The sequence below is a fragment of the Aethalodelphis obliquidens genome, unplaced genomic scaffold (assembly GCF_003676395.1).
Source record: "Aethalodelphis obliquidens isolate GAN/ISIS:26980383/991018 unplaced genomic scaffold, ASM367639v1 scaffold15, whole genome shotgun sequence".
Lineage (NCBI taxonomy): Eukaryota > Metazoa > Chordata > Mammalia > Artiodactyla > Delphinidae > Aethalodelphis > Aethalodelphis obliquidens.
Window position 1 is genome coordinate 27,766,383 of NW_020837959.1, and position 26,582 is coordinate 27,792,964.

Sequence of the window (26,582 nt, forward strand, 5' to 3'; positions counted from 1 at the left end):
GGAGAGAGTTAGGCCCTTCAAGAAGTTATAATCCAAACAAGCTCGTTAGCAACTACACAATTAGAGACAATTCTAAGAGAAATGCTACTCAGTGTACCTGCAGAAACAGAGGTTGACAAACCCTTACTCAGATGTGCTCGGGGATGTGTGGGCCTTAAGCAGAGAAGACAGCTAATTTGCAACTGAGAAAATAGCACAGGCTAAGTTCCTAGGGTACAAGAGGGAATGAGAAAGAAGAGATGTAAGACCAAGGGGCCCAAGGGGACATAAGGCCCACCCACTAGATAGACTCTGGCTCCTCATAACTATGGCCCTCTTCACATGTTCTCAGGGAATTCATCTTTAATTGCTGAGCAATTTTCTTCCCCAAAACATCAGGGTCAGGAAATAAAAACCAAATATCTAAAATACTTGTTCTCTAATAAGCAGCATCTTATCTGAAGTTGCAGGCTGACGTTAAAGAACATTTACCTATCCCTTGGTAAAAGAAAGAGAGAGAGAGAGAGAGAGAGAGACAGAGAGGATAACTTTACCTTTCTTCAAAGCTCATCTCTAACTGCTCCTTTTCATGGCAGTGGATGGTCTAACTGAACAGTCTTGGGTGGGGGAATGGCTGGGAGAAGCATGTACAACCACTAATCATTTTGCAACAAAATGCAGTAAGGTAAGTAAAAACCAATTATTTTAAAGTAAACGTGCTTGTGAATGGAAAAGCAATGCTGCAAGTTGATACTTCAAGTGACGCCAGTCTTTCTTCTGAAAGAAAGAGATGGCTGGTAAGGAAAGTGGTGCAAAGACTTCACCCCATCTTGAAATATTCAAAAGCAAAACTGAAATTATAACAGTAGTAATTGTGACATTGGGTTCATAAAGAATTAAACAAAAATTCATTTATTTTAGCAACAGTGTCTAATACATGTCAGGTTCCCTTCTGCAGCTGGTGTGATCAACAAAAAAAAGTCCCTGTCCTTGGGCAATTTATATTCAAATGAAGACACAACCCTGGTCTCAAAGAAAATGCTCAATGATGTCTGTTACTTGAAGATGCTGATTGTTCCAGAGAAATGAAGTCTAAACAAAAACAAAATACTTTATTAGGGAGTTACTTGAAACTTCTAAAATACGTGACACACATTATTCCAATTAAACATTTATGCTATATAATGAATAAACTTTAAGTTAAAACTGTAATTAGGGGCTTCCCTGGTGGCGCAGTGGTTGGGGGTCCGCCTGCCGATGCAGGGGGCGCGGGTTCATGCCCCGGTCCGGGGGGATCCTGCGTGCCGTGGGGCGGCTGGGCCTGTGGGCCGTGGCCACTGGGCCTGCACGTCCGGAGCTTGTGCTCCGCGGCAGGAGAGGCCACGGCAGTGGGAGGCCCGCGTACCGCAAAAAAAACCAAAAGAAACTGTAATTAACTGATACCAGTTAATTAGCTGTCACTGACAAAGAATCCCTTAACTGGAATCCAGTAAGAATTCTTTGCTATAGAGGACTAACTATGATTTCTTCTCTCATTTCTACAAAACCACACTAGAATGACAGCTAACTCAGGTCTTCTAAACCTACATGGAATATCAAACAGGAGAGGAGATACTATCAGACTAAGAAGAGTCATTTTATTTAGAAATGAAAAAACAGATAAACATTAGGTGATGGACCCAGTTGGGTTTTGATATTCTCTGCTCTGAGGGTCCACAGTGGGAATAGGTGAACAAAGACCTGGAAAAGCTCTGAAACTGATGGTACAGACACCACAGAGGGTAGGGAGTTCTATGGTGAAACGAACACAAGATGACTGCTGCAAAGTCTATGGGAAGAGTACCAAAACCCTTGGGCTCCCTCCCCAGCCCAAGCAGCTGCTCCTCTCGTGCTTTACCAAAGACAGATTTCATCACTTAAACTGAAGCAGAAAGCTGCTAGATTTAAGATATCTCACACATACAAGGGTATCTTACAAAAAACAGAAGGATTAAGTGAAAGTTTGCAAACTACATGGTAAACTCAATGAGGGCAGGGACTGTTTTGGTTACTGCTGGATCCCCGTTACCTACCATGGTTCCTGACACATAGCAGGTACTTAATAAATATGCAGCAAGAGTTTAGCAGACGAGTTTTTTAATCTCCAAGAAAGCAGAATGTTCAAAAAAAAAATCAAGAATAAACAAAAGAAGAGAAAAATATAAAATGTGAACATCAATCCAGGAAATTCAGCATCTGACTAAAAGGAGTACCTAGAAAGAAAGAATAGAGAGAACTGGAGGGGAGGGGTGGTTACAAAGAAATAATGCATGAAATTTTGCAGAGCTAAAGTTTCCAGGCTGGAAGTACCCACTGTCTAACACACACACACACACACAAATGCAATTTCAAAATACCAGGAAGAAAAGATTCTAAAATATCCAGTGTATTTTACGCAGAAAGATCAAAAATGAGAATGGTAAAGGATTTCAACAGCAATCCTCAAGCTAAAATATAATGCAACACTGCCTTCTAAACTCTGCTGGAAATGGTTTCTAAACTAGAATTCTACATGTAGCCCGAAGAACAATCAAGTGTAAGAGCAAAGGTACGATAAAGACATTTTCAGACATATGACGTTCTCACCACTGACCTCCCACATATCCTCTTTCCACTTCTACTCCCCACAAAAAGCAACAGGAGAACGTATTCTGCTAAACTAGGGAATAAGGAAAAGGAAGTCTCTGCATTTAGGACACGAGCGATACAATGCAGAAGACAGGATGCGGAATTCCTAGGATGAGAGCAAAAAGGAAGTCCCACCATGACAGCTGCGCACAGGCCTACAGAGAACAAGGTACGACTGCAGTGAGAATAGAAGGCACTACCAGGAGGAATGGTTAAACTAAATAAATAAAAACCCTTGGTGGGTGTCTATGTCTAACCATACTGAGGATGTTTCATTTGGAGAGTCTAAGGGTAAATTAATGACAAGGATCAAGAAAAATGTCTTTTTACAATTAACTCAAGGAAAAGCATAGTTAAATGAAAAAAGAAACATAATGATAAAATACTGCATGGCTTCGATGTGAGTCTTGCTATCATAATCCATACTGATGTATCCTAAAATTGGTAAAAAGCTACATGACGGAATATGCGGAGAAAAAGTATAGTGGGGGGAGGAAGTTAAAAATGAAACCTTCACCACCCAAAGTAGAAAGCCAACCGGTAATGATTAAAATTGATAACTCAGGCAATAGCCATACAAGCCTGGAATTTATAAAGGGAGGGTAGACAAACAAAACCAGAACAAATAGGTTTTGTTAAGTAACTGCATCTGGGTAATAAAATGGGCATGAGAGAATGGGGTAGGAATTTGACCTTTTCCTTATAATGTCTGTAAGACTAATGCTTGCTAAACTATAGATGTACTGCTTTATAAAACATGTTAAGTTTCAAAAAAATTTTTTTCACCCATTGAACAACCTATTCTAATCCATTACTTCTTATCTCATAATGGGATTATGGATTATGGATCTTTGGAACAAAAGCATTTAGCCTCACAGCAAAAGAGGATTTAGATTTACATACAAATTTAGTAAAAGACTAATTTTGAATTTGAAAAGCTAGTTCTCTGCTCTAACTCTTTTATATTAAATTTAAATAAATTACACTATGAATAAAACTGCAATTCATGTCCTCATGACCTCACAATTTTGCTTTAGCCCCTTGCCAATGAAAGGAAAATTAGGCACTTAGTCTAGAATCTCAAAAGCAACCACCAACTATGATTATTTTTAAATTACATTTATGTTACATTGCGTTAAATTAACATAGCCTCTCCTCTATTTTTTAAACCAACCTTGTATGTAGATCTACCTTGTGTGCAAATGAACTATAAAGCAGGGGTCAGCAAACCTATGACCTGAGTGGCCCAAATCCAACCTGCCCCTGTTTTTATAATACCCACCAACTATGAATATTTTAACCATTTTCAAAAAAAGGTAAAAACCAAAATTAAAAATAGGAATATATTTCTTGACACATGAAAAAAAAAGTCACATGAAATTCAACTCTCTGTCCACAGATAAAGATTTACTGGCACACGGCCTTGTTCATTAATGTTTGCATCTATGGCTGCTTTCTAGTGATGGCAGAGATTGGATGGCCCACAAAGCCTAAAATATTTACTATCTGATCCCTTTCATATTGTTGACCCTTGAACTAAAGGATTCTAATTCCATTTGAATTTTATTTTTATTTTATTTCAAATGAAATTGAGCAAAATTCATATATAAAAATATACATATAAAAAGTCCTTGAATCAGAGGTATTTGAATAAGAAAACTTAGGGATGGCCTACACAACCTTTGAAAGAGAAAATAACGGTCTGCTTAGGGCCACTCAGGGAAATGGGCCCAGAAACAGGACCAGAGTCTTGGCTCTGAGATGGCTGTCCTCTTAGACATGCATCTGTCACCAAAGTTTTAACCCTAGTATGCCTCTGTTCCTACTCCACTCTTCAACTTGCTATTACTACATCACTTATTTCATTTTAGTTAAAATGCTAATAAAACACGCTAATTTTTAGTTTGGCCTTCCCCACATATTTAAAACAGATTTCTGTTCATATTTACTGTTGACTGTGTCAATAAAGCAGGATGGAATACTGGTTAAGGACAGTCTCTGGTGTCAGGGAGACCCAGGCCCTGGCTCTGCTCTCAAGGACCACTCTGCCCTCATAATCCTCTCAACTTCTCTAAACTTCACTTTTCTCACCTCTAAAAGTGAGTGTAGTACCTACCTCAGATGAGCAGTTAGAACACAATGAAAAATGTCAAGAACTTAATGTTCTGACTGTCAGAATTAAGAGCTCGAGAAACGGTTCCTATTACACTTTGTCTTATCATGTCCAAGTATTTGATAAGCATTCATTATCCTTGAAGAGTTTCATAGGCAGTGTTCTCAAACCTCAGTGTGCATAAGAATCACACTGGTGACCTTGCCAATGCAGATTCCCTTAGCCCTACTCTCAGCTACCCTGATTCTTTCATCTGGAGGGTTAAGGTTAACCCTTAACCCCATTTTCGAGCTCAAGTGTGATTTGGATGCGAGTGATCCATGGAGTAAAGTGTACCTAGATAATGAAACCGATACCAAGAGGTTAAGAGACAAGCAAAAGCCTAAATAATTACAGCCTTAAGTACTAGTCTACTTTATCAAAATAGCAAGGAGCTGAGTACTACTCATTCCTTTTGCTTTTTTTTTCCCCTGCTACAACTATCCTAATTATTATTATTTTTTTTTACTTAAACTTATGTTGGGCTCCATAATTAAATGTTACATACAATATGAAGATTATCTCCTAGTTTGTAAAGGTTAGGACTTCCAGTTATACATCCAAATAAACAGTTAGGGAAGGCAAAAGGTCAGTGCCCAGGTCCCAGTGGAATCCCAGTTCACTATCTTGGAATTCAGCGACACAACCTTGTAACCATCCCCAGAGAATGTAAGACTGGCCCATTTTATGTATTGGTACATTCATAAACAGAAAGAAAAAATAGAAAAATAATATGTATTCCTACAACACTAAAAGAAGCTGAAAATCTGGCTAAAAACAAGCACAAATCTAAATATATTCTATACCGAGAAACCCTGATGTGTAAACATATGAAGTGAATCACATGCAACAGCTGCACCCTAGGGTAAAGTTTTTCAATTAAGTGTCTATTCCAAAACCAGCAACAAAACAGTGGACAGTGGCAGGAGTTTGAGGATGCAGGTGTACGGGTTCGCGGTTACCTTGCTCCAGTCTAAAGCACAGGGAACGCCTTGCTGCTTCCATCTCCGGAGTCGGATTATCTAGGACATGTCTACACCACTGCAAAGGGCTCAGGGATTTCTCTGATGACGGGAATGTCTTTGAAGAGCCAACGTATAACCTTAAAAAAAGAAATCTACATTATAGGGATTATATAGCTACATAGAGATTACCTCGCTTGTACTTGAGAAAACAACATGTATTTAACAGTTTCTATCAAAACAGAACTCACATTTGATTACTTCAAACACCAAAATCATTTTTAACAGATAAATACCCCCTGGTAGAATATGACACATTCTGTAGCTTGGTGGCAAGGAGGACTTCAAAAAGCTATGGAACAATGTCTCAGAGAGTCAAAGATCTGGGGCTTTGGCTACTGAACTGACCTGGGGCACCGTGATGATCTGATCAGCTCACTTATATTTCTAGAAGTGAACATTTTCATCTCTCTTTGACAACAGAATCTTATGTGAACTTGGGCTAATATACATAAACATGATGTGGTAAACAAGGCAAGTCTTATTTGCATTTAACAAAAGTAAGTCTAAAAACAAGTCAGCTGTTTGATTCTCTCAACCCTTAAATAATCAGATATTTCCTGTCTTAAATCTATACCAAATTTGATATGTGCTTCTTTCTCATTAAAGCCAAACAGCTTTCAAAGATATGTTTTAGGAAGAGTTCACTTTCAGCATCTTCACCATTGCACAATAGTTGGCAGGATTCAAAATAACCACCCTGGGGCACTACAAGTCATAACAAAGGTTTTCTCTCATTGATGTACTGTTTTAAGGTAGGTTTTAGAATATTTTCAGTGATAGGGTTATACAAAAAGGTTTACCTTGAGAATTAACCAACAGTTGACAGAAAAAAGAAAGAAAATTATAATCACAGGCTCTAGTAACTGACCTTGCTATATAAAGCTTTATTCTAATTACAAATCTCATTAAAGTAATACTACTTCAAGCAAAGTTACCATAATTCTAAGGGGCAGGTATTCTTGAACTAACATACTTCATTATTCACTTTTACTGTTATCGTCCAGCCCACCACCTATTCAAGTAATCTATCCCAGAGGGCTGGGGAATGTAGTATTTAGCAAATTATTCTTATAGTTCGGGGTTGGCAAGCTTTTTCTATAAGGGCCAGCTAGTAAACATACAGGCTTTGTGGCCACATAGTCTCTGTCATAACTACTCAACTCTGCCTCTGCAGCCCCAAAGTTATCACCGACGATAAATAATAAGTACGGCTGTGTTCCTATAAACTTTATTTATAGATACTGAAAGTCGAATTTCCCATAATTTTCACGTGTCAAAATAGCATTCTTTTGATTTTTTCAATCATTTAAAAATGTAAAAATCTAAGCTGATCAGCTACATAAACCAGGCAGTGGGCCCAATATGCCCACAAGACACAGTTTGCTGACTCCTGTCAGGAGACGAAGATTCTAAAATCTCTCTCCTAATCAACTTGACAGTAATCCTAATATGTCATTCTTCCCTTAGAGTGTGGACAACACTCTAAGAGAGTATGTTGGTTAGTTAAAAATTCTTATTCCTAGGTCCCACCCTGGCCTACTGTGTCAAGATTATCACCAATCTATGTAGATCTTTCCCTTTTGCCCTTCCTTGCTGTCAGACCTCTGCACTGTTACTGTGTAGCTCTCTCTAGACCCCTGTCCAGGATTGGGTAGCTCACTCTAGACCCCCAACTAAAGGTTAGTCTAAGCCAGTTGTTCTCAATCTTTGACGTATTAAAATCTCTCAGAGGATTTGTTAAAACACAAATTGCTAACACCTGATTGCAGGCAGCTCTAACCTACCTGATTCAGTAGGTTTCAGGTAAGACCAAACAATGTGAATGTCTAACAAGTTCCCAGGTGATGCTGATACTGCTACGTGGAGACCACGCCTTGAGAGGCATGCACTGTGCTGAGCCAACGGTGCCAGTTCCATTAATCCCATTTGCCCAATGACTGGTTTAGGCACAAGCCTTGGACACAGTCCTAGACAATAAAAACTGAGGGGAAATATTCTGATGGGCATGTGAGCAAGTTTCTCCTCATGTTTAAAGGGGTCACGAAAGACCCAATTATATGTTGCCTACAACATGGGTACTTTAAATATAAACACACCGGTTAAAAGTAAAAGGACAGACCATTGCAAAGACAAATGAGCAAAACCTACCCACAAAGAAAACCCCAGGCCTAGAAGGTTTCACTACCAAATTCTACCAGATATTTAAAGAAGAATACCAATCTTCACGAATTCTTCCAAAAAAATAGAAGAGGAGGGAGCACATCGCAACATGGTCTATGAGACCAATATAGCTATGAAACCTGATACCCAAACCAGACACAGACATTACAAGGTAAGAAACTAAATACCAACACCCCTCATGAACACAGAAGCAAAAGGTCTAAATGTTTTAGCAAATTTGGTGCGACCATATATAAAAGGGATACTTCGTCATTACCAAGTGAGGTTTATCCCAGGAATGAGAGGTTGCCTTAACATTCAAATACCAGTGTAACTTATCACATATACTAAAATAGAAACACCATATGATAATCTCAATATACAAAGAAAAAAAACATATGACATCCATTCCTGATAAAAACTCTCAGCAAATTAAAAAAGGGAGGAAACATCCTCAATCTTGTTAAAGGCATCTACAAAAAAAGATCCTTAACAGTGAAAGACTGAACACTTTTCCCCTACTGTCAAGAGCAATACAAGGCCTGCAGGTTCTAGCTAGCACAATCAGGCAATAAAAACATTTGGATTGGAAAGAAACAACTCTGTCTTTATTCACAGACGACATGATCGTCTATGTAAAAAAATCGTCTATGTATAAAGGAATATACAAAAAAAGATACTAGAATGAGTTTAGCAGCAAGACTGTAGGATACCAAATCAAAGTACAAAAGTATTTCTATATTAGCAACAACAAGTATTTTTGAAATTTCACTTCCCATTTACAACAGTATAAGAAAAACCGTAAGATGCCTAAGGATAAATCTGACAAAAGATGTCAAAGACTCGTACACTGAAAACTACAAAACATTCTGAGAGAAATTTAAAAAGAAACAGAGAAACGGACCATGTACATGGGTCAGAAAACTAAATATTGTTAAGATGTCAATTTCCCTAAATTGATCTATTTAACAAAATTCCAACCAAAATCTCAGCATGCTTTTTGTAGAATGTAAAAGCTAAAATTCATATGGAAATGCAAAGATCCTAGAATAGCCAAAACAATGAAGTTGGAGAGCTACCGCTAACTGATTAAGACTTATTCCAAAGCTACAGTAATAAAGACAATTTAGGATGGCATGAAAATAAATAGATCAATTAAAAACAATAGATGGTCCAGATACAGAAATACTAACATGTGGAATACTGATTTTTTTGACAAAGTACAGAGACAATTCAATGAAGAAAAGATAGTCTTTTGAACAAACGGTGCTGGAACAAATGGATACACATATACAAAAAGTGAACCTTGATCCATACTTTACACACTATCCAAAGTGAACTCAAAACAGATCACAAAAATATGAAACCTAAACTGTAAAACTTTTAGAAGAAGCTACAGATGAAAAACTTTGTGTCCTTGGGTTGGCAGTATTTCTTAGATACATATTTTTAGACTCAAAGCATGATCCATAAAAGAAAAAAAATGTACCAACTGGACTTCATTGAAACTAAAAGCCTTGCTCTTTGAAAGACTGTTAAGAGAATAAATGACAAACCATGGATTGGGAGAAAATATTTGCAAATCATTTATCTGATAAAGAAACTTATAAGTGGAATATATAAGAAATTCTGCAAACTTAATAAGCAACCCAGTTTTAAAAAACTGGTAAAAGATTTAAACAGTTCACCAAAGATGAGCTATGGATGGTAAACAGGTGTATGAAAAGAGGCTAATCATTAGCCATTCGGGAAATGCAAACTAGAACGCCAGCGAGATACTATCACACAGCTGTTAGAATGCCTGGATTAGCCATAGCAAGCCTTCGGGACGACATCGTGCAACTGAAACTCCTAAACTGCCAGCAGAAACGTAAAATGCACAACCACTTTGGAAACGATTTTGGCAGCTTCTTTAAAAATTAACGTACACCTACTTTCTGTTACAGCCACTCAAAGGTCATGACATATTTACCTGAAAGACACAAATGCCATGTGTCTATGCAAAGACTAATCTGTAATAGCCCGAAAGTGAAAACAACTGAAATGTTCATGAAAAGATGAATGGATAAAACAAAGGATCGTTGTGTCCTTACAATCTAAAACCTTCACGATAAAAAGAAATGAACTACTGATTCATGTAACAACAGAGGTGGATTTCAAAATAATTATCTTGATTGAAAGAAGCCAGACCAAACCAAACCAATGAAAAAGAGTACCTACTATATGATTTCACTGATACAAAAGTATAGAAAACACAAACTAATCTAGATTGACAGAAAACAGATCAGTGGGTGCCTGAGCTGGACGTAGGCAGGATCAGGACAGGAGGAGATACAAGGGGCCACAAGGAAGCTTAAAGCATTGGGTCATCTCCACTATCTTGACTGTGATGATGGTTTTATGGGTTATACGTGGGCCCAAATCTATCAAACAGTACATTTTAAATATTTGCAATTTATATTGCACTTATACCATAATGAAGCTTTACGAAAAACTCACAAGACAGTAAGCAACTGACTTCCTGCCCTTCAGTGAGCCTGGAGCTGCCATCCACCAGGCAGCTGAATCACAGAAGCAGGTGCCACAGCCCTGACAGAAAGAAGCCACAACACTAGGCAACTGTGCAACCTCCTTATCTTTCAGCTTCTTTTAAATTAATATTTTCCTCACTGTTTAATACACACACAGGTTCATGCACTCTCTGAGCATCTGCTTGTTTGCAAACCTCTCTCAGCTCCCATGTGAAGCACTGCTCTGCCCATCACCTCCAGCATCCCACAGGATGACCGCTGCTTTCTCCTGCCGCTAGGAACCTCCACCAAGCAGCTTGCCTGGGGATTTCACACACTCCCACCAGTTTGGGGTTTTTTCTGGTAGAGCGTTTTGCTTTCTGCTTGCAGGGAACCCCTCAGGAAGATGTCCTTAATCTATTAGGGCCTAAGTAATATGGTTCTCTCGTTTGACCATGCAGCCTCACAGCACATTCAAAAGCAGCTTCCCAGAGGTACATGTAATGGCTCTGGGACCCACTCTGCCATATTCACGTACAGGGACTTCTCTCTTTTCTCCTCCGCTGTCCACCCATGCTATCTGCTACTGTGGCTCACCCCGACCCTGCAGTTCACAGAATATGGGGGTGATCATGCAACTGAAAGCAGGGAATTCGGCTGAAAGCCTGCGTGAGGAATAGGTGGGACCCCAGATCCCCTCCTCTACTCCACACTGCCCATCCCACCACCCCTCCTCTGCCACAATCTAGGACCAGAGGCTTACTACTGACACGTGCATAAGGCTGACCCAGAGAAGCTCTGACTTCAGGCACACAGAACTCAGCTGAAAGACAGATGAAGTACCCACACTGAACCAGAGAGGCCGACCAAAAGTCTACTTGCTGAATGGTTAGCACCCTAGCCCCATTTTCCCCTTTACATTCCGAGAATCGACTGCCTTAACTTCTATCTCCCAGAAGGTTTATGTCTGGAGACACAGATGAACCCAAGAGAAGACCTAAAGATACTGAAACCTGAGCTGGCCACCCACCCAATCTCTGGTAAAGTCTACCAGCCAGAGTTCCACCCATGCAGAGGCCTTAGATCAACTTCGAAATCGCCTTTCGGTATGAACAGACAACCCACGACACCAGATATCTGGAATAATCCTTTTAAATAAAACCCTGAGACTAAAAGTATTGATAGAAGGGGAAAAAAGAACTGAGGAGGAAAAGCAATGCAGGGAACAGATGAAAAATCCAAGACAATTATAACTGATACCATCTGAGAGAAAATGTTGTATTCACAAGACAAAAACAGGATATTTAAATGGGACAGCTTCTTCTTTCTTGGCAAGTGAAACAATTAAACTGTTATAGAAGAAACAAAAAATTCAATAAGTGAGTTTGGAAGATCAAGCTGAAGAAGTCTCCCAGGAGCAAAACACAAAGATCAACAACCAGAGGAGAGGGATAAGAAAATTTAATGACTGTACCAGGCAGGCCTCCATCTCATTATTATAAGTTCTAAAACACACATGAGAGTGAAGAGAAAGTTATTTGTTTTAAAGGCAAAAAATTTTCCAAAGTTGAAGGCAGGCCACCAGGTTCTAGAGTGAGGCACCCACAAATGCTCAGTGCAACAAATGAACAGACAGGCCCATACAAGGTACAACATGACATTTAAGAACCCTAGGGATAAAGAAAGAAACCTAAAGAAAAAGTCACAAATGCCCTCAAACAGGAGGAAAAATAACTTAGACTTTTATACCCAGACCAACCATGAATCTTGTATGAGGATAGAATAAGGACATTTTCAAATACACAGGACTTCAAAGTGTATTTCTCATGCGTGTCCCCTTTCTCAGAAAGGTAACTGAGGCTGCATCCCACCCACAAGAATAAATGAAATTCCAAGACAAAGCATTTATGAAATAGGAGATCCAATATTGGCAAGAAACCCGAAGGAATTCCCATGGTAACAGCATTGTGCATCCAGCCTAAGGAGCGACAGTAAAGACTGGAGCAATGGGGTTAAGCATTCTAGAACGGATGGCAGGACAAAACAAATTTTTAAAAACAGATTTAAGAGATTATCAAATACGTTTGACCTTCTTGAGAGATGTTATGGCTCCAGTATTTACAGAGATAATTAGTAATAAGGGATTAAAGAAAGTGAAGGGGGAAGAGAGAGGCCATTATTGACTCTTGGAGGAACAAGGAGATTAGAGAAAACAAATGTAACATACAATTAACAGGACTCAGCTAATAACAGTGATAACCATGACACAGGTCATTACGATGATTTAAGAGGAAAGTTATAAAAACCATTACGAGAAGGGAAAGAAGATATGGTAGCTGGAGGATGAAGGGAAGAGGCCTTAGTCCTCATTTTCCAAAACAAGTCTATATCTGTTTAAGATCATGTAGTATAAAGACTGTTTAGAAATAAAGAACAAAAGAAACTGCCAAAGGAGTATAAAGTAATATCTATGTGGAGGACTCAGAGGCAGGAAAGAGTTGGGAGAACTGCTGCTTTCTGTAGTAAGCCTTGGTATACAAGAGTTTTTGAACCATTTACATCCTACTTATTGTATTACCTTGACAGAACTTTAGAAGTACTACGCAAATATGTGGAATTAAGATAGAAGGGATCATTTTTAAAGTCAGTCTCCAAACAATGTTCCCAGGATAGTTCTGAGCCTACTATTTCTCTGGCTAGGCCTAGAACTGGATTTAAAGAGAGAAAAAGGGCAGTGAGTTATGAAGATCACGTAGCTACAAACTCCCTGAGTATAACATGTCTCCAAAATTAGATTAGCAAGGTAAAACCTGTATTTCTCCTAAATGGCTCTTATCTTCTAAAAAGTCATAAAAATCACCTCTTTCATTGTCATTACAATGCCAGCAACATTTACAATATCTTAGTTTGCCATTGTTAATACACATACCTCCTACTAACTGCTCTTTCAACTTCTACCTTTCGTTGACAGTATATTAGAATATGGCAAGAATATGTGAAAAGCCTTAGTCTAAAACTTGAGAAGCCTTCAAATAGTAGAAAAGCTATCATTTAAAATGTCACACTTTAATTTTCCTTCACTTCTCTTCAAAACTTCCAAAAGTACATGACTAGAAACTATTGTCCTTCTCACAGAATCTTTTCTTTTTCATACACTTCATTTTCTGGACCCCCTGACTGCATACACACACTAACACTGGGAGGCTGGAAATAATACAAAGTCCATCATAATAACCCTGAATGCTTCAAATGAAGTATTTCAAAATGTCTAGAAAAATATCTTGGTTATTCTCAACATTTGGTTCTAAAGTCATCCTTCTGCAGACAATTCAAAAATAAATGGTACAACAAAAATAATTACAGTAAGTCCCCTACATACGAACGAGTTCCATTCCAAGAGCATGTTCATAGGTCCAATTTGTTCGTAAGTCCAACAAAGTTAGCCTCGGTTCCCGACTAACACAATCGGCTATATAGTACTGTACTGTAATAGCTTTATAATACTTTTCACACAAATAATACATAAAAAACAAACAAAAAATAAAGAAAACATTTGAAAAGTACTGTACAGTACCAGCTACATCACTGCCGCTTTTACGCTTGCTTCTGGACATCCTGGGATTGATTGAAATAAAGATGCTGTACTATTGGACTCTATACAGTACTGTACAGTAAAGTACACAAAAGCACAACCACTTGTAGAGGATGCATGCACATGACAAGGTACACCAGACAAGTGAACTAACTTACGCGATTGGACATGTGAACACACATTCGCATCTTTGAAAGTTCACAACTTTAAGTTTCGTTTGTAGGGTACTTACTGTACATGTATATCATAGACCTGTCACTGAAAAGTAAGTTTCGTTTGTAGAGTACTTACTGTACATGTATATCATAGACCTGTCACTGAAAAGTAAACTTATGTAAATCACCATAAGTTTTATTTTAAGGAAAGGCAAAACACCAGCACTGATTAGCACAATCAACCAATCTTAGTCAGCTTAGATTCACTAGCATCTGCTAGGGTCAAGCTGGTTAGCCACTGCAAAAGAAACTTACCCCCAATAAGCTATTTAAAAGGATACATTAAGTCTAAATTTTAGTTACTGAAGGTCCCATAGCAGACTCTTCCCCCTCCCTCCACATTTATATCTAAACTCTATTTCAGTGTCTCACTGCAGTGTTTCAAATTTACTCATTTGAAAGACACATCAGCATAGGCTTCAGTCAACTCCACTTGCTCCTAGAAAACACTGTGCATTTTCGATCAGCACTGTCAGAAAGTGAAGCACCCTCTGGTCTTTCCACTGAAAATCAATTATGCAAAAAAACAGCCTAGGTGGTCTAATTTAGCTGTGCCATATGTATAGTACAAGGTGTTCAACAGCTATGATGAAAAATTGGCAATGACTTTAGCCAGCTGTCCAGGGTCTTGGTGTTACACATGGAAGATGAATATCTCATTCATTAAATTTTCCTTAATTTGTAGATATCACCATTTTCCCCTTGTATCATTAAGAAATTTTCTCCTAGAATGGCATGGACTAATATATACACTACCAAGCGGAAAACAGATAGCTAGTGGGAAGCAGCCACATAGCACAGGAAGATCAGCTCGGTGCTGGTGCTTTGTGACCACCTAGAGGGGTGGGATAGGGAGGGTGGGAGGGAGGCAATATGGGGATATATGTATACATATAGCTGATTCACTTTGTTCTAGAGCAGAAACTAACACACCATTGTAAAGCAATTATACTCCAATAAAGTTGTTTAAAAAAAAAAAGAGAACATTTCTCCTGTCCTTTCCAGTTGGGCAAGTTAAAGTCCCTGCCACATCTCTTTTAAAAATAAATGCCTCCTTTTACAGCTGTATTTTATACCAGTTGGCATGTTTTAATCTTGGCATTGTCTGAATACAGACTCGTCTTCTGGTTGAGGTGAGCAGGTTCTGACCTACCCCGGCACTACACTATCTTCAGGGAGCCGTGCTCTTCTACCTGTTTTCTCCAAGTCCATTTTGCTTTGAACAGTACAAACTGGAGTTATTCTAACTTTAGCCATAATGCACAAATGCATTAACTATTTCAACCCAGGACATATACACATAAGACTGAAATAAGTTTAATCAAGACACATTTGTATTATAAGATACAATGTACTCTGGTCCTGATTTTATATTCCACAGAACTTCATAAAAAATAATACTGAGTCGGTCCACTAAACTGACTTTATAACCTATTAATGGGTCACAACCATGCTTGGAGAAAAAAACATCAATGGTTGCAAACACTTCTGAATCCATATAAATAAGTCTAAATTTTAGTCAATTCTTTCAGTAAATAACTGAAGAAGTTTACATAAGTTATTTCTCCTTGGCGCTTAACACTGAAATTAGGGAGCTGAAATAGGTCACAGAAAGGTCTAGTATGCAGTTAATGATTTACTGCTCCCATTGCCACTTCATACCAATCTGGTTCCCTCTCCTTGTACCCTGGTTCTTCTTAGCCTAGTGCTTCTCAGCCTGGTAACACTGGGACAGAGACCTTCAAAACATCCTCCTGTACAGACTGGCAAATCATCCAGTCACACCATGTGCCACGTATGCATCAGGACTTTAGCGCTTCTGAACTTTTTTAATTTGCTCCTGGTACTCGGTTTCTCCCCTGTACTTTCTGGCCTATGGTCTCCTGGAGAGCTAAGGCTGTCAAATTAGTAGTAAGATAATGGAAGAACTGATACAGCAGGATGTGAAGTTTACTATGGGATTATAATAATTGGACTTAAGAATGAAGGTTCTGAAACCACAGTCAACTTTAATTTTCTGAGACACTGAATTTTAGCAGCACTGTGCTAATATAACCAGATTGTATTAAGGCAAAATTACATACTTTAAATTCAACTAAGATAAATATTTGAAGAAATAATTGTTTTGTTTCAAAGCTTTTCATCAAAACAAAAAGCAGAATACATCATTCTTCTTGCATCAAAGTTTTTTTTTCAATAAACAGAAGAAACTTACAGGTTAAATAATTGTTTGGAAAAATGGCCTATGAGACCTGACTGATCATTCACTAACTAATGAACTATCATCAAGCAAATACTCTTCTATTATTCACTTTTTTCTTTCGCACATAACTCTTGAGCCAAGTGCTGTCCAGGCTATACATTCTAAGATTGTATTAGAAAAAACAGACTTACATGAAAGAACTTCTAAAATAGTCAATGATTAACCTACATTTGTGAACTTCCTTTCCTAAGGATCTGACATTTTAGCAGGAAGTGCTATTCTAAATAAATTATTAATTGTTTAACCCATTAGGATGAAATCATGATAAAAATGTATGAAAAATTGTAGGTAATACAGTTAAAGTAACATTATTAAGGACCAAGTTACTGTTAACGATGATGCAACTGTTATAGGGAAACAAAGATGTCCAAGATGTGTCCAATGAAAGGTAAGTGTAAAAAAACTGATGTGGATATATTTGCATATTGATTTGTATAACTATGTTTTTACCTTGAAGGATCTACAGAAGGTTAACAGGGTTCACTCTGAGTCACAGTAGTAAATTGAGGACAAGACGGAAGACTTTTGTGACCTTATAAATTTATAAATAATTTAAAATAATCAGGTACATATTATCCACTTTATAAAGTTTTAAAAAGTTATAAATAATTTATAAATAATTTAAAATAATCAGGTACATATTATCCACTTCAGTTGTTTCTTAATAAACAGGGAAGATAAAAATAAGTAGCCTTCCTGCAAACATTATCAGGGAAGCCAAATGAAAAGCACTCTATTGACGACAGCGTCAGGCAGGGACACACGGTTTGCAGTGATGAAGGAACATCAGAAGGTTCTGCAAGCATTAACAAGTGGGTTTAGCTTTGAAAATTAAACCCTGTTGACTGGTGATGAACAAACAGGCCAAGTACTGCAATACAAATATATCTCAATGTATAAAAATACTCTGATAGAAAGTTTTCTATAAATCAGGTGACCTTACAAAAATTTTAAGTCCATCCCACTAAGATTAATGATGCCTCCCTGTTTTTCCACCTGGGATTCTAACCCTGGCTTTGTTTTGAGGAAGATACTGTATAAACTGTGTGCCATTTGTCTACAGAAACATCTGTAAGGTGTCAAGGCATTGATTTAGTCATTCACAGATATACCTGATGAGTGAAATTAGTAGAACCTGCTGCAAGTCAAACCTGGTTAGATTTGCTTCAAACCATCTGAAGCGCTACTAGGCTAATCTCACCAAGTAGGTGATTTCTTTTAGTTATTTTAATGATGTTTTAACAAAAAATAACTACAAAAGGAAAGCCTAAGATACCAAAATACTAGCAACAGTTGGAGGATAACTAAGTATGGTAGAAGTCCATTTAATAAAAGAAAATATTACAATTATATTCACTGTGTATGTACTAGCACAAATCTAATATAAAATAGTGAATCATGATAAATTTTAAAGTGCTAATAGCTTTAAAGCACAGGATTGATCCTCAGCCAAAATACAGCAAGTTTCCTTCTATTACTTACGTCCATATCTCCAGAAAAGGCCAAGTGGGGACTAAATCAATCTAAAATAATTTGAAAGTGGCATAAGGGCTTACAGTTATTAGTAACAACCTAAGCACCATCATGAGAGCATTTTCTGGTACCATATTCAGGCTGAATCTGAGATTACAACACAGCCTGGACTTTACAAAAATAAAGGTGCAGCTTCTAAAGAATGGCTTAAAGTTCCAGAAAGTGGCGAGTTGTTTTGATTTTTACAACCTGAGTTACCTGCCCAGTTGCCAAAAAGTACTAAGCAGAAGGATGACTATGCCTTATTATAGCTCCCTGTATTTTGATTCTCAGAATCAAACCAATTAATGTACTTTACAGTTAGAGTTCTCAACATAAAAAAGTGCAAGAGAAAAGGACCACCACAGTTCCTAATGGGAAACCAGCAAGGTTCTCCATCTCCCATTCCCTCCTGTGCAATCACTCAACATAAACACAAAGAAAGTGAGGAAGACCCAGCTTGGAAAACAGGAAGAGGACCTAAGATTAAAAGAACTACAATTACTCTTCATGCTACTGCTACGTACAGGTGAATGCTGTTCATTCTCCCTGCGTGAACCTAAGTCCCACCTGATTTGAAGCTTCTATTCATCTGACCACATCACACTACCTCTAACGACTGAGGAAAACATGCGAACCAACCAAAAGAAGTCATGAAGTGACTACTACCCTATGAGCAAGCACCATTAAAAACAAATAAAGGAATCAGAACACCCCTCTTCCCTCCCCCGCCCCCGCAAGGTACTCACTGAAGGAAAGCAGACAGAGCTAACCAGATTTCAACTGAATAAATGCTGCCAGCCTCAAGGTTTCTGATAACCAACTTCAAGTTTCTAAAAAATAAAAAAAAAGTTTCTCTAATCTCACTTTTCTTCAATCACCAGTTTAATTTTTTAAATTAAAGCAAGTTCCTTGGGTGCTAGGTAACAGAGTGCCTTCAAGCTGCTCACTCCATTCCCCGAAAAGCCTTCATTTTTTTTTTACGCCGTTACTGATGGGAAAGCCAGTGAGGTCAGCACACTGGAAAAAGCAAGCCTGTTTCTGAAGCGAGAAGCTATCAAAGAAGATGCAGCGAATGAGGACAAACCACTGAACAACTCAAACAGTAAGAACGAATCTCTTAAGGAGAGATTCATCACTCCTCCATGCATCACTAGGCGCCCTGGGGTGCCGAGGAGGTAGGGACAGCACGCAAATCCAGTCCGGCCTTGGTTTGGGAGGACAAAACAGTAACAGTCGCAGATGGAGGCCAACCCCTACCCATCCCCCGTCACTCCCAAAAAAGACTGAGGAAAAAGAACACGACTGAGTGACAAAAAGACAAGATAGCATGGATTTTGCAGTTAATGCTAACGAGGAGCGTGGCACCCAATCATCAGCAAAGACGACAACACAGGAGAGGAAAAAGACCAGTTCATCCCCAGATGGGTCGGCCTGAGCTGTAACAGAATAGGTTTCCACCCTGGTGAACAGCCTCCGCTCATCGCCCGGCTCGGCACCTGCCAGGTCACCCCGTCTGGGGGCAGTGGCTGAGGTCCCCCTCTTCCTTCCAGCCCTCGCCCTCCCCGGGCGTCGCAGGCGAGGGCCCCGAGGGAGGGAGCAGAGCTCGGCAATACCAGGTGCAGTCGTCCTCGTCCCGCCAGGCGGCCACGCTCTCCAGGTCCAGCGGCTCCACCTCGTCCAGCAGCGTGGGGGGCGGCGAGGGCGGCGCGGCGGCGGCCCCGGGAGGTGTCCCCGCGCCCCCCGGCTCCGGGCCGCAGCCGCCCCCGCCGAAGAAGCCCGCCGCCGGCTTGAAGTAGACGAAGGGTGCCTCGGGGGGCTGCGCCAGGCTGCAGAGCAGGGAAGGCGCCGGGCCGGGCAGGCAGTAGGTCCCCGGGAACGCGGGGCCAGAGCCACCGCTGCCGCCCCCGCCTCCGCCCCCAGCGCCCAACGCCAGCCCCAGCCCCAGTCCCCCCGAGGCGGCGGCAGCGGCGGCCGGGGGGCTCCGCGGAGCCAACGGGCTGCAGGCCCCAGCGGGGGGCGGCGCGGCGGGGGGCGGCGGCGGCAGCAGCAGCAGGTGCGGTGCGGCGGCCGCGCTGGCCGCCCGGCTCCGCAGCTGCTCGTTCTGCTTCTCTAGCTTGCGCACCAGCTCCTGCAGCTTCTTCACCTCCAGCTCCGCGTTCACCACCGGCCCGGAGCCCGCTCCGGAGCCGCCCCCCGCCGAGGCGCATTTCACCTGCTCCGCCATCATCGTGGTCCCCGAGGGCGCCGCGGCCGCCGGGGGTGGGGAGGGGCGGGGTACGCGCCGACGCGCCGGCTCCTCGGGCCGCGGGGAGGCTACGGTTCCTTCCCTGCCGCCCCGGCCCGGGGGCCGACTACGCTGGGGCAGAGACCGAGGCGGCTGTTCGCATCAGCACCGGGCCGCTGCCTCTCGCCGAGGCAGCCGCCACCGCGCTGCTCTGCACATGCTCAGAGCCTCCCTCCAGTCCCTTGGGCGCTGCTGCGGCTCCGGGTTTTAGCCGCGGCCCCCGGGCGGGGCGGGGCGCGGGCGCCGGGTGGGCGGGGCGGGGGTATCGGACCAGCCGGGGGGCGAGGCGTTCCCGAGGGGCGGGGCCGGGAGCGCGGGCTGGGGTCCGGGGGCCACCGCCCCCGGCCGCGCTACCCAATCCCAGGTGCCTGATTGGACCTGGCCCGAACTTTCCCGCCACCGGCACTTCCTCCCGCCGCGGGGGAGGGAGCCAACTGAGCTGACTTCGGCGCTAGGGGCGGGGTTCTAGAAAAAGCAGCCGCAGCAGGTGCCTGCGCTGCAGGAGGGCAGCGTTTGCCCGCCGGTTCGCTACCTTACAAGAGCACTTGGACTTAACCGTATCGTCTACCAGCCGCTAGCTAGTTAAACCTATAGAAAACCAAAGGACCGGGAAACGGTATCTTAAGAACCAAAAAGTAAAAACGTGGAACGGAAAGGCTTTGAGGTGATGCTATTAATCCCTTGATTGGTAATACAAAAACAAAATGGTGGGAGAGAAGAGGACGAGGAGAAAGAAAATCTCCCTCTCACTAAGAGGGGGGAGAGTGGCCTTCCCCCCACTAAAGAGCCAGGTGTTCAGTTTTTTCTAAAACTGTCCGGTTTGAACTATTGTATTACCACCAATGTTTGCCGCAATAAAAGAAAAACATTTTTATACTATATACATTCATTAAACAAAAGATCTTTGAGCACTTAACTCTGTGCCAGATACCATTCGAAGAGCTGGCCATGCATTCAAGTGAACAAAACAGGCAAAAGTCATTACGGGAGAAACATGAGTAAAGTTGAATGGTGTTCCATCTGTTAAATAATTTACAAGCTATTAGGTCAGACTTGCTGGCGTGAGGTTGGGGAAGAAAAAGAGAAAACCTCAGAGCTCGACCCCAATACCCCGAATCGCACCTGCAAACTTGCCCTTTCTTACACCTTCTGGAAATTATTGGTAGATCTGCTTGTAAAAGCGGGGTGAGGGGTGGCTTAAGCAGAAGAATTGAGTCTTTTCATTCAATTGATATTGATGTAGCATTTTGGGGTGTTCAACACAGAGAAAAGTCTGAGATTTTATTATGAGAAACTTCCACACAACTGGTTCTCATCCTCAGATGATATACTATCTAGTGAAGGTCCCTGCTCTGGGACTTTACATACCAATCTTTGTGTCAATGTACCACATCCCTCTGGAACTGGTTATTGTATCCGTTGGTTTTAGATACAGCTCTGTGGCTTCCTGCTCAGAAACACTTGTGTCTTGTCAGTTGTCAATCTATATCTCCAACTTCTGTGTGTAGGGTGAGTGATCTGCATTTAACTAGCTTGGTGAGATCTTCCGTAAATTGGATAAATATGTGTGATAACTACCCTGAGCCTTCCTATCTGGTGTCCCAGCTTGCTAGACCACCACCTAACCACCTGTATCACCCATCACCTTTCCAAGTTTCAGTCTATCTTCTAGATATACTGGTTATTACTAAAACCTGGAGAAGTGGAGTAATACTACTGAAAGTCCTAAGTAAAGAATCTATTGAAGGATTTTCCGCATGCTCAGTGGCAGATGTGGGTAGCAGTATCCCTGCAACACAAAGAAAGGGAGACAACAGACACAATGAGAACAAAGAGCTGCTGGGTTCCACATTAGCAAAAGAAATCGGGAATAGGCACAGAAGAGCGAAGACAACAAGAATTAAGATGTAAAGAAAAGCAGTCATTTTACTGCGAAATTTATAATAAACATCCTTCTTCTCCTCCGTTTACTCAGTATGGTCTGTAGAATACATCCAAGCAACCAGTAGTCAAGCCTTAGAACTGTGTTTTCTAAGTAACAATTAGTATTGTAAAAAATCTTTGTTGTTTCAAAAGAGAGCATTCACTGAAATTTAGACCTAGCAAAGAGGTGAAACATTTTGTCCTAAATTTCTATTCTGTGTTCTTCTTCTGAAAAGACAAATTTGCCCTCTTCCTAACTGTTTTTAACCTGTGAAAGGATTCACATCTAGAGAAATTTTATATCATCTCTTTCTTTTCTATGTCAGCACCTCTTTTTTCCCCTTCCGTGAATTACATATGTACACACAACAGAAACCCTCAAAATGTACCCTGATTTTAAGTTGGTATCCCCAGGATGCCTGTCTCTTTAACACATAATTAAAGAGGTTGATGGTGTCAAGGTTTCAATTAAGCAGTCTTGATTTTTTATTTTGATGCAAATTTGTAAGCTTTGTGTTTTGAAAGAAATTGCATGCATAGCTTCTCAATTTTAAAATATTTTTGCTTTAAATGAAATACATGAGGTGATTTCAGAGGTTTACAAAGAAGATATGGAAAATAAAAATGTATGTCTCATTAAAAAATTTATGCTTTAAGGATACATTTGAAACACCATAAATTGATGAGAAATATCCATATATCACACATACAAAATCAGATAAAGAAATACATATTTCTCTGGTGCCCCTCATTCCTTACACTCCAGAACTATGGTCTCTGGGTCACTCTAGTGAATTTCAAGAGAGAAAGTAATTGATTTGTATTTTTCGCATATACCTCTAATAGTCTCTATGGACGTCAAATTGATCCATCCACAAAATTGGAAAGACAGCATAGTTTCTTCCTGAGTTTGTAAATCTAATTCTCCAAGGAAATCTAGGAACAGTCTGTTATTATCCCAGTTTTACAGTTAAGCTAACAAGGTTAGGTTACTTGCCCAAGCTCAGTCTTGAAAATGACAATAATTCTTAGCACAGTTTCTTGTGGCCCAACCACTCTTCTCTTTATCCCTTTGTCTTAGAGTGAAATTCCTCTTAAGAGTAAGCCCCATATGTTTTAAATGCAGATTTTCCATCACTGCAATAGACATACCCTAATATGACCACTACCTTCATTCAAGTTGATAGATCCAATTACCACAAAAAGAAAAAATCACTAGTGTGTTAAACTAGGATCAAAGATCCCCAGCTCTGTTTCCAAATTCATTCAGAGGAACCACAGCGTTTGTTTTTGTTTGTTTGGCTTTGTTTTTGTTTTGTTTTTTCCTTTGGCCTCTTAGTTTAGATTCCTGTTTATCCATACAGAATACTTGTCTTGAATACTGTGTATCCCCACTACCTTTGTCCAGTGCCCAGCAAGTGTCTAGCACATAGCAAAAACACATTGAAATGATTTTTAGAATACATGGATAAATAAATCCCAAGTTCTAGCTGAAATTTAGACAAGAACCTAATCAGTTACTTCTATAAGCCTCATTTGTCATATGGTAACAACATGGGAGGATTAGAAGGCTTTTTGCAGACTCCATAATAATTCACATCTGACCCAATTAAAAGCTATAAGAATGCTTGCTGCATTAATGTGTGGATTTTAGTGTAAGGGAATAATGCAAAGAGAAAACAAAAATATATGAAGCCAGAATTTATGTAAATAAGTCCCTGTGTGGGTTGCTCCGTTCAAACCCCACCCAGCTCTACTCGAATTCATGCCAACAACCCATGTAATTATGCCCTGTAAAGGCACATATTGGAGTAGTTATAATAATAATAATAATAATTCTGCTGACTTGGCAAGGTATCCTTGTCAGAACCCTTTTTAACAAACACTTATTACATGTCTATTATGTTCGTCACAATGCTAGATGGCTTTTTAGAAGTGAGTAAGACAATTTCTCCACCACCAAGACCTTATCTAGTTGGAGAAAAAAGCATATAAACAGTTGATTATCGTTCAAGACATTGTGCTAAGTGTCATGACGAAAATACAAGTCAACAGCTTAGGGAGTGCCCAAGAAGGAACAATTAATTCTGGCTAAAAATTTTCGGAGGGGCTCCCCTGGTGGCGCAGTGGTTGAGAGTCCGCCTGCCGATGCAGGAGACGCGGGTTCGTGCCCCGCCACGGGAGGATCCCACATACCGTGGAGCGGCTGGGCCCATGAGCCATGGCCGCTGAGCCTACGCGTCCGGAGCCTGTGCTCCGCAACGGGAGAGGCCACAGCAGTGAGAGGCCCGCGTACCGCAAAAAAAAAAAAAAAAATTTCGGAGGACTTCGTATAGAAAGTGTATATTAGGGGCTTCCCTGGTAGTGCAGTGGTTAAGAATCCACCTGCCAATGCAGGGGACATGGGTTCGAGCCCTGGTCCGGGAAGATCCCACATGGCGCAGAGCAACTAAGCCCGTGCACCACAACTACTGAGCCTGCGCTCTAGAGCCCGTGAGCCACAACTGCTGAGCCTGCACGCCACAACTACTGAAGCCCACGTGCCTAGAGCCCGTGCTCCGCAACAAGAGAAGCCACTGCAATGAGAAGCTGGCACAGCACGACGAAGAGTAGCCCCCGCTCGCCACAACTAGAGAAAACCTGTGCACAGCAATGAAGACCCAATGCAGCCAAAAATAAATTAATTTTAAAAAATGGTTCAAATAGTAAATTTTTTAAAAAAGTACATTATTTCATTTGGTTCTCCTTATCAAGCTATGAGGCATTGGGGCGAGTATTGTGATATTCATTTATCAGACAGAATATAGGATGTATCAGAGCAACAATAGAACTAGGACACTGCACCCAGCTCTAATTCCTAGTCAATACTGTTTACTCCTGTGGTCAATTTGTTTTGTTTTATGAATCGGTCACACATGTGCTACGCTCATTAAAATGAAACTTTAAAAATTTACCTTAATAATAGCTATTGGTACTTATTAAATGCCAGCAACTGTTCTATGCCCTTTACTTGTATTAACACATTTAATCATCAAACAGCCCTTTGAGGTAGTTTCTATAATTACTCCTGTTTTATAAATGAGGAAACTGAGGCATAGGAAGTCACACAATCTGCCCAAAGTTACCTAGCCCGGAAGTGGCAGAGGCAGGAATTGAAAGCTAGGCAGCCCCAGCTCATTCATTGCAGTATCTCTTTTCTGATCTTGGGCAGCACCTAGCAAAATACCCTGCTCTGGTCTTAACGGTTTATCAATAAAAACTATTGACTTATGCAAACTCAATAGCCAAGAATGCCTTGAACAAAGTCTGATTCATTAACAAGCAAATATTACTGGAACTTAAAAAGTCACCAAGCACAGATCAGAAAACAGTAGGTTTCCAAGATCAACAAAGTTGCTGGTGCTGGTACAACATTTCTGACAGTACAAAGGCTATTCATTCAATGCTTATTTCTGCACAGATGACGAAACAGCATAAACTATCACTGCTTTGTTTTGTATTTCTAGCCATTTGGATTCTTCAAATGTCAATACCACTCTTAAGAATACTCAGAAGGAACCAAGTCACAGCCTATGTTGGATCTAAACAGATCCCATGATGATCTTGGATGTATTTAAAATTTCAAAAGTATAAAAATAAATTTTTTTGAAGTTCAGAAACTTATTTCAAAATCTGAAACTTTTTAAACTAAAACAAATAGACATTTTTGAACAAGTTGCTCTTTTTGAAAGAAAGTATGTAAGATTACTTAAACGTTGAAAAAAATAACATACGTAAACCTTGAAAAATAAGCATCTTTACAATTTTCCCCCAATTTTTTAACTTTATAAGAGAAAAATGAATCTGGTATGACTTGAGTCTTGCTGGCAAAAATTGGTACTTTATATTACCATCACACTGGATGTCTACTCTAGAGCTTTTGAAAGCCTTTGGAGTTCGAACAATCTATTTTCTTGTTTTCCTCAAATGTTTCTCTCATCATAAAAGTCAGTGTGGTAGAGTTTTTCTTTCATTCAAAAGAGCTCTTTTTTCTTTGATAATTTCCAGAGCTCTTACAAAAATCTTCCTTGCAAAAAATTGTGATCACACTGAAGTGTTACAAACCAGTCAGAAATCATTTGAAAGTCTGACACAGCAGGGTTAGAAGTCCTCCTATCACAGTGGGTCATTTTAGTTCTCCGACTTACTCCCATAGCTGCAAGGACATGATGGGAATCTAAGTAAAAGGCAGTGGAAGGCAGCTCACAGGAAATAGTGCAGCATTCTCTTGGGCAAATCATCACATTCTAGAAATTAT

The 26,582-nt window shown here is 40.4% G+C and overlaps 1 protein-coding gene across 2 annotated transcripts in view; it reads right to left on the reverse strand.

Annotated features, from left to right (window-relative positions):
* Positions 1-26,582, reverse strand: part of SLAIN1 (SLAIN family member 1) — a 73,558-nt gene that overhangs the window by 40,018 nt on the left and 6,958 nt on the right. The window contains exons 1-2 of one of the 2 annotated variants that reach the window (XM_027116038.1): positions 19,692-24,474; positions 5,761-5,900 (exon numbers count right to left, since the gene is read on the reverse strand). In XM_027116038.1, the coding sequence (XP_026971839.1) occupies positions 5,761-5,900; positions 19,692-20,305 (754 nt within the window). In that variant the 5' untranslated portion in view covers positions 20,306-24,474. Of the gene's footprint in view, positions 1-5,760; positions 5,901-19,691; positions 24,475-26,582 lie in introns of those variants that run through there. The other variant, XM_027116039.1, reaches the window with a different exon arrangement.